General features: G+C 33.7%; 3 protein-coding genes across 5 annotated transcripts in view; all 3 read right to left on the bottom strand.

Moving 5' to 3' along the window:
• LOC130046394 (complex I intermediate-associated protein 30, mitochondrial-like) overlaps positions 1-23207 on the bottom strand; it is a 38386-nt gene that overhangs the window by 14514 nt on the left and 665 nt on the right. The gene's annotated exons all lie outside the window — the stretch shown is intronic.
• LOC125667202 (uncharacterized) lies at positions 968-14743 on the bottom strand. 3 transcript variants are annotated; one of them, XM_056165048.1, is made up of 7 exons: positions 14584-14743; positions 14256-14492; positions 14081-14157; positions 13880-13984; positions 13522-13739; positions 5744-5798; positions 968-1125 (listed from the first exon to the last, which is right to left on the bottom strand). In XM_056165048.1, exons 1-6 carry the CDS (start codon positions 14723-14725, stop codon positions 5792-5794), a joined length of 786 nt encoding a protein of 261 aa, XP_056021023.1. In that variant the 5' UTR covers positions 14726-14743; the 3' UTR covers positions 968-1125; positions 5744-5791. The 3 variants fall into 3 exon arrangements, with proteins under 3 accessions (XP_056021023.1, XP_056021022.1, XP_056021024.1); XM_056165049.1 differs by lacking the exon at positions 968-1125 and adding an exon at positions 1747-2332; XM_056165047.1 differs by lacking the exon at positions 5744-5798.
• LOC125648857 (uncharacterized) lies at positions 14729-22689 on the bottom strand. Its single transcript, XM_048875868.2, has 7 exons — positions 18757-22689; positions 18221-18370; positions 16782-16835; positions 16563-16667; positions 16077-16178; positions 15049-15344; positions 14729-14866 (listed from the first exon to the last, which is right to left on the bottom strand). The coding sequence occupies exons 1-6, from the start codon at positions 19119-19121 to the stop codon at positions 15161-15163; spliced, it is 960 nt and encodes a 319-aa protein (XP_048731825.2). The 5' UTR covers positions 19122-22689; the 3' UTR covers positions 14729-14866; positions 15049-15160.

Here is a 23207-nt window from a genome sequence, read left to right as displayed (position 1 = left end):
GGAAAATATACAGTTCCAAATTATATTTAAATCACTAGCGCTTTCTGGATTTTAACATCCATCCTCAGGTGAATACAAATTAATTTAATTTGTATTCACCTGAGGATGGATGTTAAAATCCAGAAAGCGCTAGTGATTTAAATATATTTTGGAACTGTATATTTTCCTGCTTTTTTTATTGAATTATTTTGACTGTGTGATATCAACTCTTTCTATTTGGATTATATATATATATATATACTAAACCGCCTTCGGTGGCACTTATTTTAATTAGTACCATATTTTGGGGACCAGTATACTAGAAGTGTTCCAGAGACTTTATATATACAAATGTATATATATACGTATGTAAAACTTTGATCCCCCATTGTGGTCCCATCCTACCACTAGGGGTCATGATTTGAACAAACTTGAATCTGCACTATGTCAGGAAGCTTTTCATGTAAATTTCAGCTCTTCTGGCCCATGGTTCTTGAGAAGATTTTTAAATGATCCCACACTATTTTTGTGATTATATATCTGCCTTTGAAGTAAAAAAATATAAAAAGTTTACAGACAGACGACAGACAACAGGCGAACAAAAAAGCTCACTTGAGCTTTCAGCTCAGGTGAGCTAAAAATTAGATAAATTACAGGATTGACGGGACTCCGGAGTTGACAATAGCCAGCCCTCGTTTGCTCGCCATCCTTTGGCACATCTGTACACAAGTTTCCATAAAACAAAGCCCTCTTGTTTTTACTCAGTGCCAGGAAGGCACGGCTGAATCCCTGCTTGTTATCAGAGTCAGTCGTCACAATCCAGTCATTTAAGTTTTCCTCACTGTCAAATTTCCAAAAGTAGTTATATTCTCCATGAGCCACAGGGATTTTGTTAACACATGAAATGGATTCCCTGATTGAATTGTCAATTTTTCTAAGAGCCCTGGGGAAATTGTCCTTTAACCATATGGTTTTTTCAGCATCATTCTTTCTTCGGAATTGAGGTCGCCCTTGAAAATCTACAGAAATCTGTCTTTTACTTGAAATTCTCTCCACTGTCAAACCTGGTAGATTGTTGACAAAACGTTGTTTACATAATAGACAGACTGACTGTTTTAGCATCATGATTATATCTATGTACCATACCTGTAAAAACATAAAAATACATGTGAAATTCAAAAATTTTATGATATATGATGATTATTGAAAGGCATAGGGTCTAAGATATTGGTGAAATTTTGTATGTTCCAAAAAGGTGGTGAAATTTAAGATCATAACTAGAAAATCACACAAAGTTCTTCAGAATATTCACAAACACATTGGATACAATAGTATAGTAATTACAAAATAATTCCCTGTTCTCATTTGCCTAAACTGGTACCCTGTTGACTTCGCATCTCTTATGTTTGTGTGTAGCCACCAATCAGCGGGGTACCAGCTTAATATATTGTCCTCCAGACAAAATTTTTATAAAGGGCTAAAATGTCAAAATGACTTCAATTTCAAAGCGATGTAGCATTAGATAACTCATAATTAATACTACAAATTTGTTTTTTGGAGCTCTTTTTGCAAAATACTGTGATGTCATTTTTGAGATAAAAGATACTAGACCCTATGCCTTATTAATTCAATGAAATCTGATAGTGATAAATGTCAGCATGATCATAGGTGCTCGGGTCTCCAGATTAATAAAATGTATATAAATATACTAGTCTAGCGGGAAAAAGAAACTTTGCATTATTTAATAGATGAAAAAATGATAAAAAATAACAATGAACAAATTTTATTTCTTGTAATACTGTTAACAAATGTATTCGTTACAACATTTCATAATCCATTAATGTTAACGTCGAATAACGTCAATTTCAGCACACTCGAAAGACACTGGTATTCGAACTTGAATTAACAAAGTTAATAACGCATGTGACCACCATTTGCATTCACGCATGCTTGACAACGGCACCTCATTGATGCCACGAAAATGTTCAGAAATGCTTGAGGGATGTTATTTCAGATTTTGGTTAAAGCCTGGCCTAAATCAGCCAATGTCACTGGCTGATTTGGTAAAAGGCGTAGACGTTCCATTTCATCCCAGACATGCTCGATCAGTGATAAATCGGGGGAAACAGCTGGCCAAGGCAAGACATTCTGTTGAACAAAAAAGTCCCCGACTACACGTGCAACATGTGGCCTTGCGTTGTCTTGCTGCAGAGTGATGTGATTTTGCTGTCTCTGTATGAAGGGTATCACATGGCGATGAATAATTTCGTCTCGATAGTGTACGGTAGTGAGATTTCCATTGACAATTTGTAGAGGGGTCCAGACAGCTGATATAAAGGGTCGGTGTAATGACCTGATAAGTGTAATGTCCTGATTGACCTGATGGGCAATAACTATCTACACTAAAGCATATTTTTAAAATATGATATTTTAAGATTTGATCCAATTAAATATGCATTTTCCTTTCATAAAATACTAATCTTTAAAAAATATATGCATTTTCAAACCCGAGGGGTGTAATGTGACTAATGTCCTGATATTTAGTGTAATGTCTTGATGAGACATCTCTACAAAAATGATACATTTTTACGATGTTTTACGATGTTTTATCTATCAAAATGATATAAAATAAATCAATAATGGTTATTTGTTATTTTAAAACTTATACTAACTATTGATAAGGAAATAAACTTTGAAATGAAATAGTTATTGTTTCTTATAACTTGTTTTGTCATTCTTTATATATTTAATATAAAAGAAAAAAGTACAAAAAGATTATTTTATACCCATTTTATTGCATTTAGCAAAAGCGAATATCATTGTAATGTCCTGATAATTAATGTAATGAAGTATTTTATCAATCTGATCTGTAATGTTACATGTGTATATTTTTGTAGTGATTATTTTGTTTGAATGGCTTATTGGTTATAGTTGATATGTTGTGAAACATAATTATCAAACGTTGCTTAAACAAGTGTTATAAAGAGTTTCTCCTTTTTCAGACTGGATATTAATTTTTATTACAGATATTACATCTGCAATAAATATCCATCTGATATAGAATAACTATTCAGAGAGGTTGCAGACTGGGGGTGTGTGTGTCTATTATCACCCTATATATATTTTAATATGCATGCAGAAATAATAGATATTCAAATTAGAATGATTACAAATTCTAAAGGCAGTACTGTGAATAATGTAGCGGGAAAAAATGACTGATAATACCTCACTTATTCTTGATGGCTGTGAAGAATCTCTCATGGAAACTTTGATAACTTTGGAAAAAAATTCAGAAATGCCTGGACTTCATATTAATTATGGAAAAACTCATGTACCAGTAATATGGTTCTAAAGGTTCCAAAAAGTAAAGTAAGGAAACTTTGTTGCCCAGGCTTAGGTGGGGTACTACCAAATTTACTTTGTTAGAAATACATTTTGATGTTGAATTGGAAAAGATACCACAATTAAATTATGAAACAAATTTCTATAATCAAACATTGGGAGAAAAGGTTTGAAACTCCCGTTGGGAAAATTACAGTTATCAAGACATTACTAATTCATATTCTTATGTCAATCCTAAACCCATCTGAATACTACCTTAAGGTAGCTCTATCCTCATGTGACTTATCAATATTAATGGTACAAAGTGGAATATAGTTTAATTCAATCAATAACCAAAGAAAACGTATATGTTGACACCTTTTTAGAGATGTCAGACATACAAAAACAGAAGTATATATCAACATCAGAAAATCACACATTTTCGTTAAAAAGAATAATAAAAATAGATAAAAACTTGTTGAAATGACAAAATTTAAATATCAACAGTTTTTAAAAAACTGCTAATTCATAAATACGTATAGATTAATTATGGGTATTAGGGAAACCAATGTATAATAGACATCCAGTTGAAGAAATTCCAGCACAGGAGTTATTGCCCTTGACAACATTTTTAAAATCATAAATAACTGAATATCTATGGAAAATATAAACTTTTTCAGTATTAATAGTGTACCAGATTTTTTATTATATCCAGTGAATAATATTCCTCAGAAAGATATATTTCTATCAATAGCGCATACTTTAATCTATTAAGATTTTTGCAAAAACCTATGACATCACATGAAGATCGATCAACCTATATATTTCTTGTTTATATGGAATAATTCAACACAGAGGGTAAAAATGAGGTCATTGTTAAAAAATATAAAGATGGGGGATTGAAAATGGTAAACCTAATGGAATTCATAGCATCTATGAAATTATTCTTGATAAGATATCTCATGTTTTCAAATAGAGGGATGGAACATTTTATTCTAAAGTTGGACTTTACAAAGTGATAAACTGCGGAATTGATTATATTACAATATCCTTAAAAATATTGAAAAATAAATTTTGGATAGATGTATTCAAAGCATGGCTTATATTAAGTAACGTCAGTAACAATTATGATGTTGCTGCTGATGCACTGTTATTTTATAAACCAAATATTCATATTGGCGGAAAACCATTTTATAATTTTAAAAATCATAAAAAAAGAATGACCTGATCAATAACACATGTTGTAGTGCTTTATTACGTTACAGTTGATCTGAATGTTATATAAAAGAACTAGTTACATCATAGTTACATATATGTATCATTTATTATTTTCTAAAATATTATATATAAACTATTCACGGTGGTTATAATATGCATTAACTTATTTAAGTTCAGCAATTACAGGAGTGGCTTCAAATGATATTCCAAAAATAAATTGTTATATTGAAATTAATTTGTTTGTACATCACAGTATTTTAGCCTTGAAGGCATCTACAGCCCTCAATCATTTTACTTGGGTTGCTGGACTATCGGGATGGGTTTCTTTTTTCATGACTATCAAGTGCTCAAAATTATAATTATTTAAAGCCATTGAATGCAGATTCTAAATGGTTCTGATTTGGAAATTCATGTATAAAAATAGTTAAATTGTTTTATCATTGTAATATATATATATATATATATATATATATATATATATATATATATATGAATAAAGAAATAATAACACTACAAATATAATATATTACACATAGCGTTTTCTGTACATCAAAGACTGTCTGTAAATATAAGCTGAACGTATAAATTGGGCAGTGTGTTTAGGGAAATTCATTAATAGAAAAATAATACAACCTGAATTTGACATAGATAGTGTAGTTTTACATCCAATACTAGTAAAGAATTCTGTTCTGATATTTTTACTGCAGTACAATGTAGTAAAACATGACTCATCTCCTACACAATCTAAAGAACACAGAGTACATATTCTGTCTTCTAATGCTTCTCCCTTTTATTGCCCCGTTTCTATTATATAAATGTATATCAAGTATACCACATCTTTAATAAGTGCATGTAGAGATCTTCCTATATTTTGGAAATTCCGAAAACAAATGTCTCCTTTCACCCAATGTTTTTATAACTACTTACATTGTATAGCCATTATATTAATATTGATAATGAACAAATCTATCATTTAATTTTGATTTATCCATAATACTCATATCAGTTTTCATCAGGTCATTCCAATATCAGGACATTTCACCTTTGATGTAGTATAAGTTTAAAATAACAAATAACCATATTATTGATTATAATGATTTTTTTAAATATCATTTGACAAATGCATGTTTGTGAAAGAATTCAATATGAAAACAAACATCATCAAAAGAAGCTTTGTGACAATAAAGTAACACATCAGGACATTACTCAATAACGCTCTACGTACGTGTCATCAGGTCATTCCGATATTAGGACATTACACCCTTGGTTTATCTTAAAACCTAAAATAATGAAAAATAACCAACAAATATTAAAAATAAAAGTTGAATATCTTAAGATATATACCAACTCATAAACATAATTAATTTGGATGCATAAAACATCGTAAAAATGTATCATTTTTGTAGAAATGTCTCATCAGGACATTACACTAAATATCAGGACATTACACCCCTCAGGTTTGAAAATGATGAATTATTATGTATTAAAATGCATATATTTTTTAAAAATTAGTATTTTATGAAAGGAAAACGTATATCTCTTAAAATATCATATTTTTAGAATATGCTTTAGTGTAGATAGAATGGTATCAGAACTCGTACCCAGGAGAACCTGTACGCAGGAGAACTCGTACCCAGGAGAACCTGTACGCAGGAGAACTCGTACCCAGGAGAACCTGTACGCAGGAGAACTCGTACCCATCAATATCTGGGTACGAGTTCTCCTGGAGAAAAACTTTTGTCATTTTATCATATAGAAATGTGGGTACGAGTTCTCCTAAAGAAAAACTTGTCAATACTTCTCATTACCAGCACATTAGAGTTATCGCGCTTTGATGACTTTGTGCGTCATTGGTTAGAAAATGCACAAGTCTCGCGAGCAAGTGCAAGATTACTGGGACATAAACGAAACGTTCATAGCACCCCCCCCCCCCTTTTTTTTAAAGTTAATGTACATGGTGTACTTTTAAATAAAATAGCCATTGGTAAAACTGCATTTTAAAAATATTCTAAAACTAATTTATCAAGGATGTTACATGTTTTTTTAAACTCTACTACACCTATTATAAAAATTCCAAACAATGATGTTCTCTGTCCTAATTCAATCAATATTTTGTAATTTTCAAAATAGCTTAGATGCAGTTTAGAAAAGCATTTGTTGTGTTAATTAGTGTTATAAACGTCTAAAAAAAAAATGCAGTTTGGCAAATATATAACTTATTCTAAAATATTTGAAAGAGAGAGAGAGAGAGAAGAGAGAGAGAGGGGGGGGGGGGTACATTAACCATTACAAAGTCCATGCCATATGAACCTGTCCAAATGGTATGATAAAATAAAATGTCTTCATAATCTGACAGAATAATTTTAATAACATTTGAATCCCATTAATTACAAGAAAAGTCATTGTGTCAGATGTGCATATTGGTTTTTCCCTTCACAAATCTTCTTGCGATTGATGCTTTATATCCAGGGGCAGCACTTTATGAGGCAGTGGGTCCAGGGTGCGAGGCCCCCGGAAGCTCATGGATTTTACAGATTTTATGGGGCTTGAAATATTTCTCCTATTTAGTATACTATTTACCATCATTTTAATACGGTGAAATTAATAAAATGACCCAAATTTTAAAGGTACATACGTACTCGTAATCAATTTTTTTTTCTTTCCAAAGTAACATAGTGTATCTATAATGGCGTTTTATAACAAGTTATGTAGCGTAAACTAATTGATTTCATCCCGAAAGAAAGAAATTGGTCACAATAAGTTCTTCATTTCTGACCAATATTTAACTCTCGGAAATCTTCAGTTAACCTATTTGCATAATGTATGCATTGCGACCGCCTTTTAAACACGTGATTACAGAGAAAACAATGGCGTCGGTAAGTATTGACGTTATTTCACTTTGAGTAATCTTTTGTATATATTGGAATAAGAACCATTCCGATTAAATTAGTTTTAGTAGATCATGTGCAAAACACTAATTATTAATTAGATATGCACATATCCAAGAATTGGTTGAAAATATCCAAAATGAATGACTTGAATCTCTTCTACCAAAAATAGCGTCTGTCGTACGTCTTGCCACGCTTGTTTGTTTATATTTTAATTTTAGAACTTTACAGATTTTAGTCTGATTAATTATAGACACAGGCACGTATAATCGGGGGAGGGGATACGTTTTCGAAAATAGCCATCATTTGTTATGTTTGGATATATCAAAGATATATATCCCCCCCCTATACCTAATGACAGTTGTACATAATAAAATGGGTCGAAAGCAAGTTGGAAAGTTTTGAATAAAAATTATTTAGTGAAGTATGGGCATTCATTGATTAAAAGATTATTAAAGAAACTACTTCTCTTCTGGATGACCCCTTCCCAGCAACACACACATTAAAACCCATGTGCCCAATTTGTGATAATAGAATGGGAGATTCAAAATCACTTGTTATCCACCTGATTCTATAGCATTGTCCTTACAATCCTCACCCCACCTATTATCTCAACCCAATAAATAATAATCACATGGGCTCTTTTTGCCAATTTTCAGGAGAGTTCTAGTACCACAACTATACAGAGCAGCGATGAAGAGATAGATGTTCAAGGTCAAGTGAGAGGTAGGGGTAGAAACCGTCGAAGGGGGAGAGGTGTTCGAGGAAGAGGCAGAGGAGGCAGGGGTGAGAGGTAGAGGAGGCAGGGGAAGAGGTAGAGGAGGAGGACCATCAAGAGATGAAGTTGCCCTTGATCAAATCAATAGAAGGAGTGAAGTTTTACAGGTAAGCAACAAATACATGCAAAATAAATTTGTACACAATAATATACAAGTTACTGAAAAAATTACATTGCCATGTACCCTATTAGATCTACACATTTATGTATGATTTATATTGTAGGAACACATTTCAATTATGGAGGTGGATGAACTTCGAGAACTGTGCCTCACGATGGCAGAAAAACAACCTGGTCTAGTTCACGATATCATGCATCCTCCTACCCAACAAGGGGGCTACCACCAACAACCTGGCGGGACTTGCCCAAACTGGTGTGTTTGTGGAAATTGCCGGCAGATGCCAACAGATAGGGAGAAAGTGTGCTGTGGGAAAGAGCAATGCATAACTCTTTTTACCAGTATGATCAGTGTGATCATTAGTGTACATACTCTGTAAACATTTTTAGTTTTTTTTTTTTTTTTTTAAATTGTATACAAGAATTTTGAAGATGGATTGTATCATTGCTGAGTTTTGTATTGGTCAGTTCACATATATATTGCTTTCAATTTACTTCCTCATGAGATAATATAGAAATATAATTTTCATACCACATTACGACACAACACATCTTTATCACACCGATGTTTCTAAAAAGATTCTAAAGAACTACATGTAATTTCTTCTATAGGACTTCTCGGTGCTAATTCTCGCTAGCCCTTGCCAGACTGTATAGGAGAGACATTTTGGTCTTCAATGATGAAGTGGACGAGAGAAAAGGCAACCGTCACCAAGCGTACCGACAATATATCTTGTGGACCCATGGCAGACTAGGTGCAGGGGACAGACGGGTCATTCCATCCTGCGCGGTTTGGTCTATTAGAGACAAGTTTCCTGACCCTTTTGGTCAATACACTGGATTTGTTGCAGGGCGAATATAAATGTACATAGCCAAATATAATATATATATATATGTTTGTAAATGTAATTGTATATATACTAACCTAAAAATTATGATAGCCATTTGTATATTATTTTAATACTGCTAGTCCAATATTGTTATTCTCTATAAATATCCTAGATTTTTTTTTTTTGTATTGCAACTATGAAGTTGAAATATTTTTACATCCTCGTAGCCATGTTTAAAAATTTACCTTATCTTAGTAAAATGAACTATTATCAGTCACTTTTGATTTTTTACACATTGTTCATATCATTATCAATAATCTGTTGTGGTAAAAGATTGAAGAAATTGTTGTAACAAGAATAAATTTTCTAGGTCTTTTAAATTTTGGTGTTGTTACAATGTAAATGTTAATTAATCAATGAAGTTCACAGGCAAGGTATGACATTGTTTTATGACCATTTTCATTATCCTCTCATAGTATGAATGCTCCAAGCATAATCATCCCGTTTCTGAAATGTTATACAAATCGTAAGTCTTGGTAACTTTTGACCTTTGACTAAACAAAGTGATAATGTCATCTGCACTACCTAAAACTGCTTGCCTATTATAGGCCTTGCTTTCCTTGAGAAGACAAATCTCAACAGGGGGTGGCAAATGACTACATAGCTCGCCAGGAAGCGTAACTACTTGTATTTCCTTTGAGCCAAAAGTGGATAGAAGTCCATGGCCGCAAGGTCAAAGGCCTTGGTACCAAAATAAAGGCCTGGTCAGTAGCACTTTTTATGTGAAGTATCAAAGCCCTATCTCCCATGGATATATCAAATATGCAGTATTGAATATTAGGTCACTAGATGAAGTCTTCAAACACCAGAGATGTTTGTAAAACTCATATGCCCCCATGGTGCAAAATTGGAAAGGGTTATACACATGCATCATTTTATTGATAGTATCACCAATTCAAAATAATGAGCAATGTTTTCCTATGCAAGGAGTGGATTGACCACATGACCTAAAATTCAATAGGGGTCATGTGCTCCGTATGCTGTACCAAGTTTGGTGTCAATCAAACAAATAATTCTGAAAATATAGGAGACAATATATTACTATGTCCAGTTTGACCTCAAATCATTAGGGGTCATCTTCTGAAGATGTACAAATTTTGATGTCTGTTGAGCAAAGGGTTCTCAAGATATTGAGTGATCAATATATTCCTAAGTCCAGTTTGACCATGTGACCTCAAAATCAATAGGAGTTATCTTCTCCTGAAGATGTAACAGTGTACTACGTTTGATGTCTCTCAAGCAAAGCGTTCTCAAGATATTGAGCGAACAGTGTCTTCTTATGTTCAGGGTAGATTGACCCTTGACCTGATAAACAATAGGGGTCCTTTTCTCATAACCAACCCACATACGAAATATAACGATCAAGTGAATGGTTCTCAAGATTTTGAGCGACCATGATCTACTGACCAACCGCCAGGTGCAAAGCAGTATGCCCCATTTCTTTGAAGATAAGAATGAAAGGCCTAGTCATGAGGCATATACATGTAAAGTACATGAATCAAACCCCTACCCCCATTGGTTGAAAAGAAATAGAACAGGTTATTTTTTTTTCATAGTGATAAACAACTCGTTTGGCAATCCAAAAAAAATTATATCCTAAATATACTTGGGGAAAACTTTGATCCGATTTAAACATCATAGAATGTAAACAATGTCAAGGTGGTTCTACCTAAGTTTCATTTTTTCTATCCCATTAGTTCTTCAGGGGTGGACAGGGCCTTTCATTTGAACTAATGTGAATCCCCATTTATTGGTCTAGAGTAAAGTTTACAAGCAAGATGGACAACATGTGATCAGAAAAGTTACAATGTGTAAAATGGGTTTGTTACAAGATTGAGACAGATGTAGATTTTACATGATATAATTTCAATTAGATATTGCTGCAATACATGTACTATACTAAGTATAATTTCACATTTCTTTACAATATAAAATTCACATTTAATTTCCGTGGCAGTTCAAAATCGTGATTTCTGCTGCAACACAAGTTCTTCAGTTGGAGGTGGTTCTACAGGTGCCAGATGTTTTTGCAATTAATCTGGGATCATCTGGTGCCAACACAGTTTTTTTTCATGCCCACTCTGTCATTAATCCTCAATTTTACAGCATCGCACAATAGAGATGAATTATACTCATATTTTTTCCTTTCCCTCATGGCATGCACTGTCCATCTCCCACTTTTTTTTATTAAATACACGATGGTACCTAATAAAAAAGTCACATAAGTAGAGAATGCTCAACATCATGTATTTGGTATAATAAAACGTTGTAATCATTCAATCAATTCATATTGCATCAATGATCTCATAAACAAGGCGTACAGCAAACAGTACAATATACGCCTAGTGGACCTTCAGTGCAATATTTGTATGTAAGACAAGAAGAAATCCATAACACTCTTTAAACCTACTTTAAGCCCTAAAGTAGGTCACAGTGCATCAATCAAGTTAAAATGTGAACAATTTTGTATTTCTCTGAGAGGGAGGTTCTGACCAAATTTTGGAAAATGAAAACAAAGTTTTTCTACTAAGTGAAACCATAACGTTGACCTTGAGGAATAATAGACATCCTCTGCATAAGGTGTATGTATATCGCGTTTGATGGTCCTAGCCCCAACAGTGTAGTCTGTATCCTGCTTACAAGATTCTCCTATCAACTGATACGACCTTGACCTTGACAAACAATGGAAATCTTCCTCTCCTCAAGATGATCAAATGTACCAAGTTGAAAGATCCTGGAGCTTATGGTTCATTCTACAATTTACCTACAATGTCTGAACAGACACAACAGTATACCATAGTATGCCCCCTCCCCCCTTTTTTTTGACAGACCGGATACTTGTACATCCCTAAGATTACCTTATTTTTCCATCTTTGTTTTTCTGCACTGGACGGTCTGAGTTCATATTGTGATCCAGTGCTGCTAGTCTGTTCCTGGCACAATAGACTGGTGGGGTATAGGCGTATCATTTTGAACAGTACATCAGAATGTGCTGATGGAATCCTTCCAGTTCAGCTGTACTTCTGAAATTGAACTCTCATGTAATAACAATGTTCGTCATCAACATGCATGTACCATGGATACATTTTTAGACAAGAGGCCCACAGGCCTAATCAGTCACCTGAGAACTAGTTAAAAGTATTACTAGTCCCCAATGGCATTGAAATTTTATAAACAAAAATTTCCTGTTCAAGAGTTCTGAAATTTACATTCCTCCTACAGAAATCGCTTCATACCAAAATTTGAAAATTGGAATAGCAGACTACTTATCGAGAAGTTAAAAATCAATATATGCACCCAGGGGTGCATGAGCCGAATTGCATGGGATACATTGTAAAGTCAGGAATGATGTGGCATATTTACAATTGTGAAGAACTGATATCAGTTTTAAACTTTTCGAGTTACTGTCCAGAAACCATATTTGTCAAAAATTTCAATCTATTTTCAGTAACTGTGACCTCGACCTTTTTTCTCCACAATCAATAGGGGCCTTGCTTTGCTGGTATCCAACACTATATCCAAGTTTCATTTCATTCAAATTAACAAATTTCGAGTTATCCTTCGGAAACCAATTTTTTTTGTTGAAATTTTAAATCTATTTTCGGTCACTGTGACCTTTACCTTTGATCTATTTTCTCCAAAATAAATAGGGGTCTTCCTTACCTGGTACATAACAATATCTTTAAGTATCATTTGATTCGGATTTAAACTTTCTCAGTTATCATCCGGAAACCAAATATTTCTGAAATTTTTATTCTTTTTTCGGTCACTGTGACCATGACCTTTGACCATTTTTCTCCAAAATCAATAGGGCTCTTCCTTACCTGGTACCCAACAATATATAAAAGTTTCATTTTATTAGATTGTAAATTTTTGGAGTTATCATCCAGAAACCCAACTGTTGATTGATTGTATCTTGTTCAACATCCCCCTCAAGAAATTTTCACTCATATGGAGGAGTCATCAATACTGGTGAAGGGCTGCAAAATTTAGGCCTATGCTCAGCACTTACGGCCATTGAGCAGTGAGGGTTCTTTAGCGTGCCACACTTAGTGGTTTTAAGGTCATCTTCAAGGACCTGTGCAGTCAATACTTGTTTAAACAACAGAGGTCTGTTGTGACTGTGATAATTCATATATATAAGGCGACCACCTTTACAAAAAGACCTTGTCTACAGAAGCATAGTGGGGAAAACAGTACAGTATTTACAATACCTCATCTACTGAGTGACCTGTAAATGCAAACCAATATGCCCCCTCCTTTCAAGCAACCCAAACAAATGATTTAGACAGAAAATAGTCTATTCTATGATTTCATTACTCCATTTTACCTGAATCTCAAATAGTATCCAACATTGTTCAAAAGTCTTTTGTTTAACACCACAGCTGCTAGGTCTTTTAAGACATGGGCATGCTTCGTCGGTGACAACCATGGTTTTGTCCTTTCCTCTTCACCTAATTCTCCATGAAGACAGTGGTTAACACCCCCATGAGATAGAATCCACTCATGTGTGTCTGTAATGTGCTGCAATACACTTTGCCATATGCCCTGGAAATAAAATGCACACACTGATATGCAGTACATGAATAAGTTTGCTTTTTCCATGCAAATTTGTATACATTGAACTTGCTTCTTCAATTGTAATATTGACAAATACATGTGCATTAACTTTCCACTATATGTCTTACCATGAATTCCTCATACGACTCTGCACGACGACATGAAAACCAAAAGTGGTTCATGATGTCTTTACACCAATCCAATAATATGTTATTCCCCTTCTTCTGAGCCACCTAAAATATAAATTACTGATTAAAACTGTTCATGATTTTGAGAATCATTATCAAATAAGATAATTAATCTCTCACCAAAACATTATATTTACTAACCTTCAAAATCTTCTTCCCCAAATTCTTTGCCACATGCCATATATCATGGGAATGGTGTATATTTGGGTAATCTTTCTCTGAAAATAGAAATAAAAGTTGTAAATGCTTTGAAAAGAGAATCATTTACATTTTATCAATTGCTAGTCCATAGAGAAAATTTATATGAAATACTTACTCATTACTGAACCAATTCCCAGGTGTGCATCAGTCACTACCTCTACCACCTTTATATCTTTTTCTAACAGGTCGTTGAGGGCGATTTGAAATCCTGCTTTTTCCATGTTGACAGACTTCCTATCAGTCATCCTTTTATCTAGGGTTTCAATGGTCAGGATTTTTTTGGTCTCGTTGTCCATTAACGTGTATGAACAATACTGTGCACAATGGCCTGGTGAATCATTTCTGCCATCACCTGAAAAAGGTACAAGCCAAAGGGGTTGTATAAACAAATACACAGACATTCGATAAGAAATGAATGGCAATTGAAATTTGAAAACTCTTACCTAAAACTACAACTTCTTTGTCCTTGAAGTCATTCAACAGCTCTTGACGATGATCACTCCAGAATTTGTCAATGGTTGGGATAACATATGTACTGCAAATCCTATGAAACTGGTCTGCAGAGGGAAATTTCAGTTTTAACATCTCTGCCCACAATGCCAATTTTCCATAATTATTTCCAGAGGTCAGGATGGAACCACAAATTAGGAAGTCTCCACTATGTAGCCGTCGGTTTAACTGAGGCTGTGAACACCAGTGGTGACTTACATGGCCTTCTTCACAAATCTAAAAATACATTTAATAATGAATATACTGCCAATGTCCAGTGTGTAACAAAATCAATGAATAAGCAAAACTAATTAAGATTTCCTTTACAAAAATGTATCTTTTAATACTGATATGATCAAGTAACAAATTCCACTTATATGCTAAATAATACTAAAAGCTAAAATATTACTGATAAATACCCATTTCAAGTGCAATGCAGATCCAACATAAGACTCCTTAATCTGTATAGGTTTATTGCATGATTGTTCTGTGCATCGTGGTACATGTATCTTAGTCAACTCCTTTATCTGATCAATGAATGCAATACATTTCAAAGCCGTAGTCAATTCTCTGCATTCTCCCTCTGTGGACGCCTGGAAGAACTCCCATCTCAATATCTGGACCTTCCAGTTGACCATCATTGCCAGGCAACTCAAACCCAAACTCAACCTCTTCATAGGCCACATCTTCTGCCATACTGTTCACATCATCTGGTCTAACACGTAAATTAATTTCATGTAATTAACACTCTAAAGAAACATTTATTCATGTCTTTCCAATATCAAATACGTGTTCAATAGATAGAGGATATTCAATATGCCGTTGGGAAGTCTTAGCTTATTTATGAAATAAATTCTAAATCTTAATTTTTGTGTATTACATTTTCTAGAGTTTCTTGTATGTCCTTTAGCTGTCTCATTTATATGATTAGCATGACCTTGCTGTTCTAGAGGTCAAGGTCATAGATCATGGTGAGAAATTATAGGTCTTGCCACAAATCTATATAAAAAATATGAAAGTTTAACAAAATAACTCAGATGTTATTGAGTAGATCAGGTTGTTAAAAAGTTAAACTCCAAGGTCAAAAGGTTAAACATGGTATCACCTGAAAGATCTTGCCATAAAAAATCTATATACAAAATATAAAAGTCCTAAGGTCAGAAAATATTGATTTGGTTACGTTTTCTTAAAAGTAATTTAAACTCTAAGGTCCAGATAAATTGGTAAAGAACTTTGGTACCTATGAAAAGGTCTTTTCACAGGGAATGTGCATATGAAATATGAAACCCTATCACTAACCATTCAAGTTATGAGCAAAGTTTCTGAAAAGATGGACAGACAAAAGTGATCAGAAAAGCTCATTTCATCTAATAAATAAATAAATATTTACATATCATGGGTGTAAATTAAAATTATGAACCTAATGTGAAAACTGTCATATACTTACAGAATAGCTGTGACATCAAAACTTGGCTGGTAGTTTGGGTCATCCTCTTCTGAGTCTACTGCCTCTAAATCTGAGTCTTGTACTGAGATGTCAATGGACAAGCTACAACATACAAGATGTATTCTATTCATGCACACGGCACACATAAGACTTTGGGGGTGGGGGTTCATATATGTAAACAAATTAAATATACTTCTCTAAGTTTCATATACTTTCTAAGTGAGATAATGAATATGAAAATAATGTAGTACTAGTAAGCTGTGCATTGTTCGTACAACATTCAAGACTTGAAGTATAAAATTTAACAATGTGCAAGCCCAGCATTTAAGAGTAAATAGGGTAATTTCTTCACAGGAAGAGTTTTATTCAATATAAAAGTATTCAGTCTTAGTCCACAAAGTTGAAGCAATGTAAAAAGATGTAGTATGCATAATGTATACTTCATTATATTTCATATATCTAATAGTGGATGCACAAAATTCTTACTTCAAAGGATCACAAAATGAATCTGACCACTTCTTTGGTTTGCGAGAACGGCTAGTTAGTGGAGCTTCTGCAGTAGGTTTCATACTGGTAATCTTTTTTCTAGTACTAGTGGGAAAAAAAGAATATGAAGTACTGAAGGTAAAAGTTGAATAAAAACACAAGATATGAATTATTTTCAATGGTATGTATTGAATTCATAAAAAAAAATACTGTTCATACCCTGGATCTTCAGGACCGGAAACATGCAATTCCTCCACTCCTGACATAGGTTCTCTACAATGAAAGAAAATTTGCTTATCTGAACCATGGCAAGATTAGGAATGAGGTCATTGAAAAAACAGTAAATGTAATACACAACTTCCGAGATATCAGCTCTTTTGTGATGGAGGTACGTTCAGTGTTCTGTTGAACGCTTGAGTGGGTACAAGATGTATACATACACTATAGACAGTGCTGAGTAGCTATGTAAATACGGATAAAAGTAATGAAAGTGTAAAGTTTGTTTATATGAGCCATTGTTATACATTAACTGACCATATCAAGAACACTATTTGTTTGAATTAGGTCATCAAATTAAATATGAAATCATTTTTTTATTTCCTCCTCTGCAAGAGTGATATTTAATCAAAGAAAAATGGTGATTATCGATTTTTGTTTAGCTATTTTATTATCAAATACTAATAAACTTACTAATATTGTGTGTCCCTGCAGTTTGGGTGGTTGCATAATGTCTGATAATCGGCCTTTAGGCAATATATGAAGGCAGCAATAAGCAATTGTACCCACAAAGGGAAAGAACTATTGGGCAACTCGGAAATTGCATATTGGTAGAAATGTTCATTGAGCATTTGTTCATTTACAGGTAATTGTAATTTTTAAAATTAATAACTTTGAAAAATATCATATAATTCCAATTATATTTCAATTACTTTTGAATAATTTACAATCTACCTTATTTGTTATTCTACAAAAAGTTATGGATGAATGGAATAAACTACTCAGTATGTATAAGAATTTAAAACACATGCACTGTATTATAAAGGATATATCACATATCCATTGTTTGTGTATCATTGTCCTTAAATAAATACTCTGTCCATATTTGTTAATTGCTAAAATAACTACTCATGGACACTTGGGTCACCTTACCTGGATGGGCAGCATATGCCCCCAAGTGAGGAATGATTGATTCAATCTATTCATTTAGGGACACACTGACAATTAACAGTACTCTGAACAAAACAATATCAAACCCCAAAACTTATTTGAAACAACAAAGTCAGGGATGACAGGTGTTGTAAACTGTTTACTGCACTCCAAAGTTACAAAACCCAGGTAAAAAAATCTCATCAGGATAAAATCTAATTGCCAAATTACTTGTATGATATTTTTTTGATAATAAATATTTGAAACTACTAACATTGAACATAATGGTTAATTTGATTAATTAATTCCTCAAAGTAAAGGAGGTGATTTCATTACATTGTTTATGTAATAGTTGGGCACTATGGAAGATGTACAACAGTGAAGGAAAATAAAAAATTACAATGAATTCAAACTCTGTCTGATGGGACATTTCAGATACTTGTGTATCTAAATGGTGATCACCAGACCAATGCAGATTCAAATATCTTATAAAAATTTAAGAAGAAACTCACTGTTCTGAATCAGCAGATATCTCTGACATGGATGGTGTTCTGTCATATTCTTTGTTTTTTAATCTTGATATGATGGATGGTGTAGAAGTTTTCATGGCCATAGAGGTGTGGACGCTCTGGGGTTCTTTAAAAGCTGCTTCATTTTCAAATCTGAAAAATTATTACTGTATAATTATTACTGTATCATGAATAACCACCATCAACATCTTATCAGCTGATTGTTGAGCATTCAGTCATCGCAAGACTTGTCGTTCTTCAAAATGTGCGTGTACAACGGGTGATCCCCCCCCCCCCCCCCCCCCCCCGGGAAATCAAGGTCATCAACTCAAAGCAAATTTTTAGTGCTGATTCCAAAGGGGTCAGGGGATAAATTTTACATTGCAATTTGCCATTTGTCTCCCTTTCTCGCTTAGCGCGCATGTTATGAAACATGGTAGGACTACATAAAAATATAATATACCGCAAACTTTTCCTTTACATCACTTCATATTTTACAGACATATAAAAGTATGGGAAAGACTCAATAATTTCTTTACCGTTCCAGCAACATTGTCGCCATTTCTTCCTCCGTCTTCGTTTTCGTCTGTTGTTGAAGACTTTTCCACTTCTCAATTGCTCCTCCAATGTAAATTCTACTTCCTGCCAGTTTCTGGTTGTACTCCTTCTTCCTTCTTTTTCTCTCTGATGTTAGAGTGGCTACTCTCCCTCCTCTTTTTTTCGCTTTCTTTTCTCTTACTTCGTCTTCCGCCATTTTTGTTTTGTTTATCGCGCGATATGCTAATAAGACGGTCACGTGGTCAGCATTCGGCTTCTTTCGGAAAGACAGAGTTTCAAAAAGGACAGACTGTCTTTTGAAAATATTTTCATTTATATCTTTAAAACCATAGATTTTTGAATACATGTTTAATAGAGTTTTTTAGGTTTTTTTATTCATAGAATACCGTAGTAATAATATTTTTATAAAAAATTAGTATGAAAATTGGAGCATATGCATCTTTAAGGGTTTTTTTGGAAAAAAATTAAGTTCTCTCAATAAAGTAATTCAAGAAATCAAAAGATTTTGTCATTTATTTCTCCGGGAGTAGAAGAATTTATTGCTTCTATTATCATTTAGTACATTTTCAGAATCAAGATACCGCGATTTACCTTAAATTTGAAAATTTTAGCTGCGCCCCCTCTAAATCCGCCACGGATATCGGTCAGATTTGGCAGATTTAGCATCATTAAATCTAATGATTCACATAGTTTAATAAGTTCGTCCATTTTCTTGTAAGAATAACCAATTCCTAAATTTGCCTTTAGAATATTAATCAGTGTCGTGGTTTGCAGTTGGTTATAATATGTATTCGATATCATAATTTATATTACGTATGCCTAAGTAATGTTTACGTATGTTGTCCCGGTAGCACAACTTTACGCGCCTTTAATTTGAAGAGTTCCACTAATGGAAATGATAAGTATTGTATTATAAAAATCTGGGTACGAGTTCTCCTGGAGAAAAACTTTATCATTTCTGTTATAAAAACCTGGGTACGAGTTCTGCCGAAAAAAAAAAAACATAGTCACTTTATCGGATATTTATCTGGGTACGAGTTCTCCTAGAGAAAAAACTTTGTCATTTTATCAGATAAATCTGGGTACGAGTTCTGGAGGAAAAAAAATTGTTATAAAAATCTAGGTACAAGTTCTCCCGGAGAAAAAAAAAACTTAATCATTTTCTTAAATGGATTCTCATGGAGAAAAACTATGTCTTTATTGTCATATAAATTCTGGTAAGAGTTCTCCTGGAGAAAAAGTTTGTCATTATATAGTAATCAAAATTTTTATACGAGTTTATCTCATTACCATTTTAGGTATTGGAATCTGGGTACTACTTCTCCTTGAAAAAATCAAGGATTTCATATATACATAATTTACTATGAACATGACTTTCAATTGAATAAAAAAAATAAATGCAATGACCATACTTGTTTGTTGTTTTTGTTTTTCATTTGAATTGCTGTTTGGCTTGAGACGATAATTAGTATAATTATTGCAATTAAACACCAATTTTAAACCTGTGACATTGTATTTTTATAGCAGACCTCTATTCTCCGGCACATGGAGGAAAACTCGTACCCTGATTTATATGACAAAATGACGAAGTTTTTCACCAGGAAACTCATACCCAGATTTTTAAGACAGAAATGACAAAATTTTTTCTGTAGAAGAACTCGTACCCAGATTTATCCGTTAAAATGACTTATGCTTTTTCTCCGGGAGAACTTGTACCCAGATTTTTATGACAGAAATGACAAAGTTTTTTCTGCAGGAGAACTCGTACCCAGATTTATCCGATAAAATGACTTATGTTTTTTCTCCGGGAGAACTCGTACCCAGATTTTTATGACAGAAATGACAAAGTTTTTTCTGTAGGAGAACTCGTACCCAGATTTATCCGATAAAATGACTTATGCTTTTTCTCTGGGGGAACTCGTACCCAGATTTTTATAATACAATTGACAAGTTTTTCTTTAGGAGAACTCGTACCCACATTTCTATTTCATAAAATGACAAAGTTTTTCTCCAGGAGAACTCGTACCCAGATATTAATGGGTACCCGGGTACTAGGACTGAAACAATTAATCACGGTTCACTGGAACCGCGATTCACAGCATTCGGTTCAACATCTTCAAATTTCGATTCGGTTCATGTTTACATTTTTTTCCGGAAATAAAGAATTCAACGCGGATTTGGTTTTTTACTTTACAATTTATTACAACAAAAATGGCGGACGCTAACTCGGGAATCGTGATTAAAAACCTTTTAGCAAATCTAAGGTCCCCTGCATGGAAGCATTTTGGTTTTAAAGAGAACGGAACTGCAGCAGTATGTAGAATTTGTTTCACAGAAATAAATTACCAATGCTCTTGGATATTTTATAGCATGTGACATGAGACCATATTCCGTTGTTGAAAACAATGATTTTCATGGGGAATAATGAAATAAAAACATGAAAGTTGTATATTTTTTATTGTTTATTAGAGTTTTTGACAACTATGGAATTGAATCGAAAATAATCGAATTGTGGCCCAAGAATTGAAAATCGAACCGAACCGTGATGTACCTGAATCGTTGCAGCCCTACCGGGTACGAGTTCTCCTGGGAACGAGTTCTCCAGAAGTCGATAGAATTATTGCCCATCAGGTCATTACACTTATCAGGTAATTACACCGACCCCGATATAAACACTTTAATAACTTTTATCCTTATTTACATAGCTAGTCTATAACATTAGTATACATCTTGTACCAAGGTTCGAAATTAACTCATGTCCGTAAGTCCGAGACTAGTAAAAAACGTGTCGGACTAGTGAACTCTCTATAGTACTAGTCCGTTTGAACTTATGGTTGATTACCTGCATGGTCAAGTGTTTGCATGACTATGAAAGCCTGATCTTCCTAACACAAGGAGTGTGTTCGAGACCGCCGTTCTTCGAACGTGCACAAATTGTCAAATTCCTGCCGATTCCAAACGTCGAGTACACATCACGAGAACGTGTTCTAGGAGCAAGAATTGCAAGTAGTGTGGTCTGAGAACATGCACGTTTGTGCGCACATTTTCTCGACATTCGTGACTCTAACACAGTGCTCATGACTTGGTCAATCGAGTGAATTTTTTTTACTTTATTGATAAAATTTTGAACTCTTGTGACTTTAAGATCTGAGCACCAAATCAACAGGAACGTTGATCTCGAACGCACTTATGGACATTTATAAAAGGATTAACTCGGAGGTTAATATTGTATGCTTCTGAAGATCTTGAATGCGAAATAAAATATGGTGGTCTCTTTTTCTTCTATAGGTGTCAGAAATTGAATTGTTTGCAACTGTGATGTGTTTGATTTGATTAAATACTATTGAATAAAATGAAGATCATTTTATTATATACTGGACGGACTAGTGAAATGCTTTGCTGACTAGTGAACATCAACAGTTACTAGTCCGTACAGACTAGTGCTTGAAAAAGTTAATTTCGAACCCTGTGTACCCACCTAAGCGTTCAACGGAATACTGAATGTACCTCCATCAGAGAAGAGTTGATATCTCGGAACTTGCGTATTGTCTTATATAAAAAAGGCTCATTAGATATTCATGGGACTCATCAAATTTTCGTGGGACTCAAGCTGCTTATAAACCACGAGTCCGGGACTCGTCTTCAATAATTTCTAGTGACAACCTTGCCCGGTTTAACCTTGGTAAGGAGCTACCTTAAAATGCATCCTGGTGTCACCGGTTTTCGATAGTGCAGTACTATTTTTATATATTTAATATATTCAGCAATTATTTCTCACCTGAATTTTATCTGTTCTAATCAATTAACTCTATCTAATGAATATATGCTGTTTTTTGTTTAAAACTATCAAAATCCAGGTAGCATTTCGACTTTCGTTAGATCCGCCATAATCAAATTTGTTTTGACTGACGTCACTTATTTTCGATAGTAAGTATGGCGTGCTGTTAGTGTTAAAACAACATTAAATAGAATGATTCTTTTATTCTTATTTTTTCGACCAAATTGATTACATTAAATAATGAACAAATAAAGCAACTTCAAACAATTTTAAATAGTGGTGAAGGTCCTGAAGACACACACCCAATGTTATTACGCCCATTTATCATATTTTAAAGTTGTCTAGGGGACTTGGAAACATTTGGCAGTAACAATTCAGCATGGACACTCATTCCATATTTTATCGACTGGAAAGCATTGCCCAAGGCCTCTGGATCATCATTCTTATAATTTCCTCTCTGGATGGAAAATATCTGCAAAGAAATAAACAAGAAATGAATAAAAACAAATTTTAAAACAGAGAATTTTTTAAAAAACGTATGGTAATATGACTATAATGCGTTTCCATACTGTTCTCTTGAACCGATAGTTCACCCAAAGAGAGGCTTATCTATTTTTAGAACACAGCATTGAGTTTATTATCAGACGACAGCAT

This window comes from Ostrea edulis, chromosome 5, assembly GCF_947568905.1.
Source record: "Ostrea edulis chromosome 5, xbOstEdul1.1, whole genome shotgun sequence".
NCBI lineage: Eukaryota > Metazoa > Mollusca > Bivalvia > Ostreida > Ostreidae > Ostrea > Ostrea edulis.
The sequence above is the reverse complement of the archived record's forward strand: the minus strand, read 5'-3'. Positions and strand labels throughout refer to the sequence as shown.

Coding starts and splice junctions, on each gene's coding strand:
- LOC125667202 (XM_056165047.1), bottom strand. CDS start 14,725: ATGTTAAAACTGAAATTTCCCTCTGCAGACCAGTTTCATAGGATTTGC. Junction 14,158..14,255: donor GGGAATTGGTTCAGTAATGA/GTAAGTATTTCA, acceptor TTCTATTTTCAG/AGAAAGATTACCCAAATATA. Junction 13,740..13,879: donor AGTCGTATGAGGAATTCATG/GTAAGACATATA, acceptor TTTTATTTCCAG/GGCATATGGCAAAGTGTATT.
- LOC125648857 (XM_048875868.2), bottom strand. CDS start 19,121: ATGTATTCAAAAATCTATGGTTTTAAAGATATAAATGAAAATATTTTC. Junction 16,836..18,220: donor ATATCTGCTGATTCAGAACA/GTGAGTTTCTTC, acceptor CTTTCATTGTAG/AGAACCTATGTCAGGAGTGG. Junction 16,179..16,562: donor TCATTTTGTGATCCTTTGAA/GTAAGAATTTTG, acceptor TGTATGTTGTAG/CTTGTCCATTGACATCTCAG.